The sequence below is a fragment of the Tupaia chinensis genome, unplaced genomic scaffold (assembly GCF_000334495.1).
Source record: "Tupaia chinensis unplaced genomic scaffold, TupChi_1.0 Scaffold144991_2, whole genome shotgun sequence".
In the NCBI taxonomy this organism is placed as follows: domain Eukaryota; kingdom Metazoa; phylum Chordata; class Mammalia; order Scandentia; family Tupaiidae; genus Tupaia; species Tupaia belangeri.
The window spans coordinates 1,786,575-1,798,511 of NW_006204851.1; the positions used below are offsets into that span (position 1 = coordinate 1,786,575).

At 39.6% G+C, this 11,937-nt stretch overlaps 1 protein-coding gene across 1 annotated transcript in view; it reads right to left on the reverse strand.

The window, feature by feature from the left end:
• Positions 1-11,516, reverse strand: part of DCX (doublecortin) — a 125,432-nt gene extending 113,916 nt beyond the window's left edge. Inside the window, exons 1-2 of the mRNA XM_027767964.1 lie at positions 11,141-11,516; positions 1,777-2,117 (exon numbers count right to left, since the gene is read on the reverse strand). Coding sequence (XP_027623765.1) covers positions 1,777-2,117; positions 11,141-11,504 — 705 coding nt within the window. The 5' untranslated portion in view covers positions 11,505-11,516. The remainder of the gene's footprint in view (positions 1-1,776; positions 2,118-11,140) is intronic.
• Between the last annotated feature and the right edge of the window lie 421 nt (positions 11,517-11,937).

An 11,937-nucleotide genomic window follows, 5' to 3' on the forward strand; every position in this document is an offset into this window, starting at 1 on the left:
GAGAGAGAGAGAGAGAGAGAGAGAGAGAGAGAGAGAGAGAGAGAAAGTGAGAAAGCAAGCCACCAGGTCCGAGAGGCAAACTGAAGTCAGTCAAGTGGGAGTCCAGCACCTTAACCATCATACCACCTATGGCCTGAAGAGAGATCTTAAAGAAGTGCTTGGGAGGAGGAATTTTCACAACATACCAGCTAAACCCATTGCAACACACAAAAACCATGTACAACCAGTATCTCCAGGTATGAAATGCTATGAAACAGAAGCCACAAATTTATAAAAATTGCCAAGTATATATATAGTATATAAGTGAGTTTTCTCTAAAATGTAAAAATCTTAGAATGCACCTTAAATATCAGACATTATGGGAGGAGGCACCCCCAGGGGGTGATTTCTCACTTTCTATCTCTGCCTCTCTCTGTCCCTCTGCCAAGAGCACACACCCTATAGCAAATATCTCTCTAAAAAAATAAATTATGGGAGGAGAAATCATTCTGCATTTGAACATATCATTTTAATGAATAGCAAATTTACTTTTTTTTCTTTTTCTTTTTTTTTGGAGAGTTTTTTGCTATAGGGCGTGCGCCCTCCCCAGAAAGACAGAGAGAGACAGAGCGAAGACAGAGAGAGACAGAGAGACAGAAAGCGAGAAATAACCCCCGAGGGGGAATGGCCTCACGGCAATCCCTTCTCCTTCATTCTCCTCTCTGGATCTTGGGCACGCATGCACACATGCCTGGCATGAGTTTAAGTCATCGGGTCCGGGACTCGAACCATGGTTGACTACATGGGAGTCCAGCGACATAGCCATTGTGCTAACTGTTGGTCCCCTTTACTTTTAAAACTCTGATTGTTCAAACATGAAAGGTATTTTAAGAGGTAAATTGTATGGACCGATAATAATCCACACTTGTCTTCTCTGATGAGAGACCAGGATTCTCTTTACCGCCAACACAATCACCCACTGTTCCAATTCCCTTGGAACATTTTTTTGTCATATATTTACAACTCTCTATGCTCAAGAGAATGGTGCATCTGTCTGATGGAGACGCCTGGCTGCATTCTTTCCCAGATATTAATATAGGTGGCGCTTTAGTAGCATAACCAATGACACGAAGAACCTGATTTGGAGAGGAACAGATGGCAGCATCTTTCTTGAGCTTATTTTAGGATCCTGAAATAGTCCCTTTCTCACACAAACCATCAGTGAAACCAAATTAAGACAGCTATATCACATGGAAAAGGAAGAAAGAAAAAAATAGGATTTAATGTGAGGCAAAGACAATGAAGCAGAGGTGTCAGTGCTTTTCCCATATCTGACTCCTCATAGCATATGAAGGTCTCTTCAATCTCCTTTCATCATAATGGATGCTGAATACCAATATGAAGGTATCCAAGACAAAATTATTGAAAAAAATCTCATTTTCAGTCACACGTATTGAACAATCAAGTGTGTATCCTATTGTACAATGGCTAAATTCATATTTATACAAATTTGTAGGACCTGGGTTATAATACATCTTCTCCTTGCAGATAAGGTTCTGAGGCTAAGTGACCATTCTACTTAGTAAATTATAAGCAGATTGAATTTCAAAGCATCAGATTTCTGGTCCATTAGTTTGTCTGCAGAAAAGGCATTTCCTCTGAATGAGACATATATTATCAAGTAGGAATTTTGAGATACGAAGGAATAGACCCTTAGCTAGAAATAATGTCTTAGATATAAGATGATCATTCAATGATTTAGAAAAAATAAGAAGAGTACCTTGGAAAGGTACCTACCTGTTTTCCATCCAGAGTGTAGAGTTTTTTGACAACTCCAGTCTCTAATTTAATGGCTTCAGTGATATCAGTGAGGACTTGCTCAAAAGAATGGGCTGTCTTCTTGTTCAGAAGCACACGCACAGCCTTCCGAGGCTTCACCCCACTGCGGATGATAGTCACCAGCTTGGGGCGCACAAAGTCCTTGTTCTCTCGGGCCTGGGCACTGTTGCTGCTAGCCAGGGACTGGGGAGCTTTCATATTAGCAGATGTCTTTACATTGACAGACCAGTTGGGATTGACATTCTTGGTGTACTCCACCTTTTTAAAGAAGTTGTCTGAGGAGCAGACATAACTTTCCCCTAAGGGAAGAAATAAGTGGTAAGGTGATTAGTTTAATGGACTAGTCTAACCAAACTTATACACACTGACACTGGAGTAGGAGTTTTGGAGAAATGGCAATAATTAATCTTAAGTACAACTTCATTCATTCAAATTCAAGAATAAGTAATCAGCAAAAATCCTTCAATATAATGGCATATCTAGGTGAGGAACCCTGTAAAGCTAAAGGATATAGGCACATGAACAGTCCTAACTGTAATCTAACAAGTGCGGTTCTCAAGTTTGATATGGTTTTATTGGGATTTAAACATTTATATTAGTTTCTAGGATGTGTGTTACTTTCCTAGGGCATTACTACTGCATTTTGTAATATATCTTTATTCTTAATGTTCCTGTCCTGTTTTAGGACTCATAGCTTCATTTCTTTACTATATTTTAAACCACAGAGAACTTTTAAAGTTCATAGGTTTTTTTTTTTTTTGAGAGGTTTTTGCTATAGGGTGCGTGCGCTCACCAGACAGACAGAGACAGACAGAGAGACAGAAAGCAAGAAATCACCCCCCAGGGGGGATGGCCATGCCACAATCCCTTCTCCTCCATTCTCCTCTTGCGATCTTGGGCACGCACGCACACGCACCCGGCGTGAGTTTAAACCACTGGGTCTGGGACTCAAACCACGGTCAACTACATGGGAGTCCAGCAACATAGCCATTACGCTAACTGCTGGTCCCAAGTTAATACATTTTTATTGGAAGTTAAGGTGAACGAAATATATTTGCATACTGGTTATATAGTACATACTTATGAAAAACTTAGATCATCCTTTGCACAGATTATGACCAAACAGTAGACTATTAAAATGTGAATGTGTGTGTGTGTGTGTGTGTGTTTTGAACGTGTCCATGTGTGTATAGTGTGCTCTCTACTGCTTACTCCCACATCTGGGTGGAAAAATTCTTTAAATAACAATCTGTACACACACACACACACACACACACACACACTCACACACAGAGCAATCTTTGTATTTTCAAGTCTAGCTCTTGCTTGAAAAATGCCCTCTCTGTTTTTTATCACCTATCCCTCATCTTACCATCCTCTCAGATGCTGCGCACTATATCCATCCTTGATTGCCACAGGTAATGAGATGGAGGTGCAAGAATACATTACACAAACTGATTTATGGATTGAGAGATCTAGTGCAATTTTCACATTTATCTTGAGTTAAAGGAAATGATTGATACAGTGGAAGAAATACAAGGGCCAGAGGAAGAGGAGGGGATTGGATATCTAGAACTAGACACTGGAGAATAAAGAAAGAGAGATAGGGTCAGCCTGGGGGGAGAGAATAATGGGAAAGCCTAAATTTGTTGAGTAAAGTACATTAGCCTCAAGGTATCTAGAAGTTCATCCAAAGGTTGAGCCACAGAAAAAGTGTGATTTAACCAGCCTTAAGTCATCAATAATCATTACAAACAAACAAAGAAACTAATAAATCTAAAGTGCAAAGAAAGTGCTGAACACAATTATGGTCTGAGGGCTCTTCTTCCTTTGGTCTCAGCAGCAGACTCATACAGGGAAACTCAGAAACATTAGGCTGATAATTCGATATTCTCTTTGCAAATATTGATTGCTTTGTCGTAGCATCAAATCCTTTGACTCATGTTAATTAATAAATTTCTCAGCTAGTACTAAGAGAAGATTCAGTCAAAATCTCTCGGGCATATTTGAGGATGTGTGTGTGTGTGTGTGTGTGTGTGTGTGTGTGTGTGTAAGGGGATGGTAAGTGGCTTCTGACATATGGAAGTGGCTTCCAAATCTGCCTTTAGTCCTAAAACTCCTTGTGTTCCACCTTGGCATGGGGACCAAGGGATGGTTTGTAGGCAGGCACAGGCATCTTCCCCTATTTGGCGCATACATGCACACCCAGGAAGAGACGGTCAAAGACCCTAGCAAGGGAAAAAAAAAAAACCTTAATTTCTCTAGTTCCTTTGTTGCGTCATTCAACCCAACCCAAGTGATTTGGGGTTGGAGTACTTGACTTGTGACTTAAAAGGATGAAGGGGCCCTTTCAATTCCTCCATATATTCCCAACCAATAGCCCCACAACCTAGAAGTGGTCTCCTGCCTTAGCACTTCACCAGATTCACAAGCATCTTCCAAGAGGTCACTGTGTTTGAGTCAGATGTTTTCCATAACCTGTCATGTACTTTAAAACTCTGTCAGACAACTGGTGTTGTGGAAATGTGCAAGGCTATATATTTATTATTTCAGTAATCCAAGTCTCCTCTGGAGAGTCAGCTGTGTAGCTCTGTTGGGACTCTGGACTTTTTTTTCTCCCATCTCTTAAACCTCTTAAGCCTCTGAACTGTGAGTATGATTAACCACCACCAGATGAAAATGAACATGATGGCAGACAACTACAGTATCATCTGGCACCCAAGAACTTTCCAGAGGACCCGGCCCTCAGCCAAATCTATGTTGAGCACCTTCTGATAGTACATTTTAGTCACTTCACTCTCTCTGTTTGACCTGAATAAGGAATAATGGAAAAAGAGCCCCTGATGTAATATCAGCCAGAACAGGGTTCCCAGCACTTCCTAGTGTGTGCCCTTGGGCAAGTTACCTAAGCTCCCTTGGCTTTAGTTTCTCATCTACAAAGTGAGGATGACAATAACAATATCTACCTTGTAGGGTTGTTGTGGGGCACAAACCAGATGTTGGCTATGAAGTGCTAAGCCCAGAGCCTGGAACAATATTTCATGTGTACTTGATAAATTCATATTATTACCACACTTCTAAGCTGAAGAAATAGAAAACAAGAAGTAAAGAGCAAAAGGGGAAAAGAAGAAGAAAGAGTCAAAAGAAAAGAAGTGAAAAGAACCAGCTGGTGGTGTGGTGGTTAAGGCAACTGGATTTCAGATGGCTGACAGCACGGTTCAAGCCCTGGACCAAGTGACTTGAAAAATATCCTGGGAGTATGTATGTTTGTCCAAAATTCTGAGAGAACAGAAGAGAAAGGATTGCAATGTGGCCGCCTCCCTGGGGGAGGGGTGCTTTCTCACTTTCTCCATTCTGTCTCTCTCTGGTGAGCTCACATGCCCTATAGTAATATACATAAAATATTTAAAAAAAAAAAAAAGAGAGTTGGAGTAGATACTAAAGGAAAGAAAATAGAAAGACGAAAGGCCGATCATCTAGGAATTGAGTTGTGATCATTACATAACATGAACTGGGTCCCATGCTTCAAAGGGAAGATTTTTTGCTGGTTGTGAGGAGGCTTCCAATTGCTACAAATGCCAAATGTAGGCTCTATAACTGACAGCCAGCAGAGTCACTACTGCTACTACTGACGCCCACTGAGGGCAGGATATTTATGGTGGTTAAGAGTGGTGACTCTGGAGTCAGACAGACCTGGATTCAAATTCCAACCAGGCACTTATAAATTGTGTAACCTTGTGGGCAAATCACTTGATCTCTCAGTTTTTCCATCTATAATTTGAAGATATTGCACTAATTGACTACTAAGTTCTTTTTAGGGCTAGAGGTCTGTAAGGATAAATTTCCTTCTCTTTATTTCAAATAAGCTTTAGGAAACAGAGCTGTTGTGGCAATTAAACGTTAAAGAAATCAGTGCCTACTACCAAGGACTCTCCACTTCTACTGAAAAGACATAAAATATGCTGCTTTGCTAGACTAAGGCTTCCTTGTTCTGATTCTGCAAACGTTTGCAATGTCTGCTGCCAGAACTCAGTGCTTCCTGCCTGTCCAGCTGCATGGCACTTGGAGCTGGATGAGGTGTATTGCACCTTTACAAGCTTGGTTCCCATCTTGCCACAGCTTCCAGGGTTTTTTTCCCACCTGCTGGGAGCTTAAAAGGAAAGCTGGTTTCAGAGCCAAGCAAGGTGACAATTTGCTGGAATTGACAATCTGCTTCAGGGCAAAGGATAAGGAAATGAAGTCATGGAAGCACAGCTGGAAGGTTAGGAATGGAATGAGCTGTGGGCTTGAGATGATCTAATGTCTACCATCCGTCACTTGAGGAGGGCTCCATTTTCAAAAGCATTAAATATATTTATGTTAGTGTAAAAGTACTTCTGCCTATGCTTTCTCCTCTTCTTTAGGGCTTTCTGGCTGAAGAAGGAAAATATTAAATGACTTTTTATCACATTTTTAATTTTTAAAATTTTATTCATCATTGTTATTATTTTTTAATTTGCTACAGCTCATGTGTGTTCACCAGAGAAAGCAAGCCACCAGGCCTAGGATTCAAACCACCATCATTTATGTGAGAGTTCATCACCTCCACCAGGACACCACCTGCTGGCCCTTCACATTTTTAATTTTTAAAGTTACAGATAACATCATATTTTAAAAATCAGTTTTGTTGTATTATTATATTAAATGATACTTTATTAGGCAGGCCCCATTTGTCTAGTGGTTAAAGAAGCCAGATTCCACAATAGTTGACCACAGTTTGAATCTCAGCCCCATCAGCTTGAAACAGCCAGGAGTATGTTATGTGTGCCCCAATCCTGTCAGGATGGAGAAATGAAGAAGGGATTCTGGCATGACCACACCCCATTAATGAGTGCTTTTTCTCTCTCTCTCCCTTTCCCTTTCTCTGTCTCTTTCTCTCTGTTAAGGGACAGTGTCTTCTAGAAAAAATTAAAGTAAATAAATAAATAATACTTTATTATATTATCATACCTATTAATATTTCAGCCCACCTCTGTATCTGAAAAAGCCTTGAATTTGGCAATATGATTGCTTTAATAGTAGAGAGGATAAATTAGTAAGACAGTGGTCACTTCTCATTGGAACAAATGAGCTATGGAAAAGGAACTATGTCATAACTAGTGTCACCACACAGCTCAGATTTCCCAAGACTGTCCAATTGTAAATACTCTATCCCATGATCTGCATAATAATGTCTGAACTTGCCTCAATGTGAGTTCAAAAAGTTGGCTAGTAATAAATGATACTTTTAAGATTGATTGGGGTCCTTATGTACAAGGAAGTGGGAAAAGGATTGGACAGGATATAAGGCAAAGGGGAAAAATTGTACAATGAAAGACAAAGGAAAGACAAAACAAAAGGAAAAAGAAACACCAGTGGATTTTATTGATTAGGCTACTGGCGATACAGAAAACAAGGCCCACATCCTATATTGTTTCACTAAATCCCTTGGTGTACACAAGAAACCATGGGAAAGCTGACATCAATAACCTGACTTTGGTCCAAAATGCTCTCCTTGATGCTTTCAGTTTCTAGTAGCAGACAGTAGACTAGAAATACTAAACAAAAGGGTGCCACAAGGCCAGTGTGATCATTAACTAATTGTTTTCATTTCATTTCATTTTAAGATAAATGTTAAATATTGTGGTCACTTGAAACGTAGTTTGTTCTATACATCATCATTTTAAATCTACAAAGCAAGAAAAACAAAAATAAGGATTTCTACATTCCTAGGAACTCCTATCACTGTAATTTGCTGAAGGAGACCACAAACCTTACCTAATCTAATACTTCCCAAGTCTAAGCGTTCATATGAATCACCTGAGGAGATCTGTAAAAACACCAGTTCTAGGGTTCTGGTCCTGGAGATTCTGATTTAATAGATCTGGGGTGTGGCCCAGGAATCTACATTTTACTACATCTTTCAAAGGTTCAGAAAGGCAGTCAGGTTTGGAAACCACTGACCATTACAATTCCTCACCAGCATCAACGATGTCATTGTTATTACTATTTTTTATCATTATTATTTTCACATCATTAACAGTAATAGTACCTTATAGCTATAAATTATCTTGTCAGTGTGTCTATTATCTAATTTTATTCTCACAACCACCATAGTAGAGAAGGCAGTTGTTATCAATCTCATTTTAAGGTTAAGAATATTGTTTATAAGAGATATACAAAATGTAGTCTGTAGATACAATAGGATATTATTCCTCACTAGAAGAGAACAAAGTGCAGGTGCATGGTACAACATGGATAAACCTGTAAAAGCATTACTGTAAGTGAAATAAGCACAAAATACTACATAGTATATTGTGTAATTTATGTGAAATGTCCTGAATAGGTAAATCCATAAAGTAGATTAATGGTTGTCTAGGGCTGGAGAGGTTGAGGGGAAATAGGCAATGACGGGGAAGATTAAAATGGTCTAAAATTGGATTATGGTAAGGTTGTATCACTTGGTACAGAAAAACCAATGAACTTAAATGGGTGAATTTATGGTATGCAAATTATACCTTAGTGAAGTTGTGTTTCAAAAAAAAGAGTTGTTTTTTAAAAAGAGAACATTAGTCACATTGATGATAAGGACAAACCTATGATCATGTAGCTAACTAGCTATAAACTAGGATGACTCAAACAGTAATAGCTACCTTTTATTGAGTGCTACTGTGTGTCAGGCAGAATAATAAGCACTTCATATCCATTGTCTTATTTAATCCTCAAAGCAATTATTCCCACTTTACAGCTGAAAAAATGAGGCTTAGGGAATCTAAACAATTTTCCCAGGGTTTCATAGGCTAGAGGCCAGCAGATCTTGGATTTGAACCAAGTCTTATTCTAAAGGCTTCTTTTTCCATTATAATCTGCTCTCTCTAAGACTAGAACCTAATGCCCCTGATTCTTCTCCCAGGGGTCTTTCCAAATTTTTTCTCTTTTAAGCCTAACATAAAGCAATATGTAAGAATGTTTTACTTTTAATTTAGCCTCTTCTGAAAGGGAACAAATTTAAGGGACTTCTGTTCTCCATTCCCAAAGAAAAAGACCCATTTTCTTTATCCTCCTCATCTCAGCACCCTATCCCTTCTGGCTCTGTGGCAGTGAGAGATTTTTGTCATATTTCTCAACACTATTCCAAAAATATCCCTGAATTTCTTTGACTAAATGGACAGTGCTCAGGACTGAAAGGGCATTGAGGTTCACTGAAACTTGTGGTTGGTTGATGACATATGAAAAAATGCAGTTGACCGCTATTCACACTTTACATAGTCCAGGAATTCACTAGGAAGTACCACTGCACTCAGGAGTGGTGATGAAAGGAATCCAATCTAGTAGGACTCAAAGGGGGGGGGAAGCTGAAGCCTTTCAAAATTACATGTATTACCTATTTATATTGAACTGAGATTGTTTATCATCACCCCTCTCTCAATACACGCACACACACACACACACACACACACACACACACACATACACATACACACAATTTCAGTGGGAAAAATCAGTATTTTAAAAAATGGATTTGGATGGAAAAATCTGTGCATAACATCTCTTTAGATCAGACCCAGCATTATTCTAATCTTTGTTCCGAATATAATGCACCTTGGTCCAGAATTCTGTTCTAGTGTCTATTGTGTTCTTAGAAGGTCACACTAGTGGAAATGAGGATGTATTGGGTGACGTTAGGTGCTCTTTTTGTGTGAGTTATTACAGAGAAACCCCTCAAATTCAAATGAGATATGACTTTATAATGACAAAAGACACACACCCTCTTTACTACTATGTTGGACAGCTCCCTCAACCTACCTCCAAGTCCTTCAAGTTTGCCCTGTCTACCCTTTATTTTAAGATAGGCACTAGAGTGGTCAATCCTTTGATGGTCAGGAAAGGCCTAGGATTAACCTCTGCCTGTCCATTCAGCATAGGATCAAACAATCTAAGCCTCTTTTACATTACTTTGCAAGAACAGCTATGTAGAAAAATCTCAGTCTTGACCCGAGATTGAGGCAAGTAACCCTATGGACACTGCCTCTTATAAATAATTGGCTCCAGTCACTTAGACTGACTACTTGGGAAGCAGCAGCTACTTGAGAAAACCAGGGTCTTGTACAAGAGAAGACTTTATGTTCCTTTGTCTAGGAACACAAGAAACCCAGAAGCAATGAAGCAGAAGTGGGGTACTCCCATAGCAAGTCATTTAATGTGCTGTTTCTTCTTCCTTGCTGGCCATTTCATAATTTGGTTTCCCTAGAGATCTGCCTGCTCTAAGTTCACCTTGGTCAGAGAATAGAGATAATAAGAGCAGAGGGCTAGATAATGGAGGAAAGGTTTGAAAGGGAACATTTTCATTTTCATCACTCCTTAAGGCTGTCCTTAAGCACTGTAAATTGAACACATATGTTATACCTACCAATTTAAAAGTAGGGATAAGAAAGCATCCTCAATATAATAGATTTGATAATGTAGAATATTAAGAATGTGACTAAAGATCTGTCTCCTAAAAGACCACAAAGAAGATTTTATGGATAAACAAGTTTTAATAAGAGCTGAAATTTTCCCTATTTTGGGAACAGTATACAGGTTGTCAGGATTTTCAGCCATTTAGTCCAAAAATTCAGTTGCAGTACCAAAATCTAGAGAGGATTTAAAGGGATTTAGGTACAGTGAGTCAGTTCCTATTCTAATAGGAATGATCTTTATATTAAAATACCAGACATACCTATAGCTTTCTTTGGTATTTCTCCCAATGACCTCAGCCTAAGGGACACACCCTGAAGTGGGCATTTTAAAAGCAACAGCTGAGCAGCAACCACTTACCTAGAAGTATAATCCTCTGTCCAGGAAGTTCTGCTTTTAGGGTGCATTTTTCCAATGAGTTACAATTCACACATAATTTCTCAATAGTTCAAAGAAAATTTGGGCATATTTTCTCTGTTAGCCCAACCAAATGTCCTCATTATACCCCTAATGATTTCATGGTCTGCCTCAATAGTTCTGCTCAGGCTTTATTATCAACAAGATCTAAAATAAACACCAGAATTAATATTTTCCTTTGTATACCCTTGATAGATAAGCACAATGCATTATCACCACCATCCACGCTTCAACCCCAGCAGAGACTGAAGGCCATGAAGGGTGATGGCTACTGGCTCTGTCAACACCTATAGAATCAGAAGTCTGAGCTTCAATCAACCTGGTGTTTTGACAAATATATCACCTAATTTCTTTAAATGAAATCCAACAATATAACTCTGACAAATGATGCTACCTCCCACTATAGGCCACCAACCACTACTTGAATTACCTTCTTCTAGTTCATCCATGCTTCCAATCTTCCTGGATCCATCAATGGTGTAAATGTAACGCACTCCCTGAGGCAGGTTGATGTTGTCAGACAGAGATCGAGTCAGGTCAGCCAGCAAGGCATCAAAGCTGCGAAAACGGTCAGAGGACACAGCGTACACAATCCCCTTGAAGTAGCGGTCCCCATTGCGGTAGAAACGTACCTTCTTGGCTTTCTTCTCATTGCTCAGTGCCTGCAAGGTTCTGGTTCGGTAGAAGCTACAATGGGCACTGTGAGTGGGGCTAGGCAGCCCATTCATCCGTGAGCCTCGCATGTTCCTGGATGTCTTATCTCTTTCGTCAAAGTGTCCAAAATCAAGTTCCATATTTTGGTGGAACCTCAGAGACCTGAATGTTTGAAAAAGGAGTGGGGATGAAGAGAGGCAAAGAAAAAGGGAGAAGATGAAAAAAAAAAAAAAAGAAAGAAAGAAAAGAAAAAAGAAAGAAGAAAGGGATTCAAATATTAGTCAGATCCAGATCTGCAATCTGCTGCTTGTGAAAAGAACTGGTTGAAAAAAGCCTGTGACCCATCTGCTGCTTGCCCCTGACCTGCAGGAATATTGATCTTAATAGAGAAGAAGGAGGGGCTGGGCGGGGGTGCTGGTGGTTGTGGGGGTTGGGAGTCAGAGATAGAGAAGGAGGCACTTTTGGCACTGTTCCAGAGGAGAGGGAGGGATTTTGAAATAGCTTAAAATTCTGGGACTTACTGACAGTGGCTCCTATCAAATTGTAACTTCGGGCTAAATACATTAAAACTGG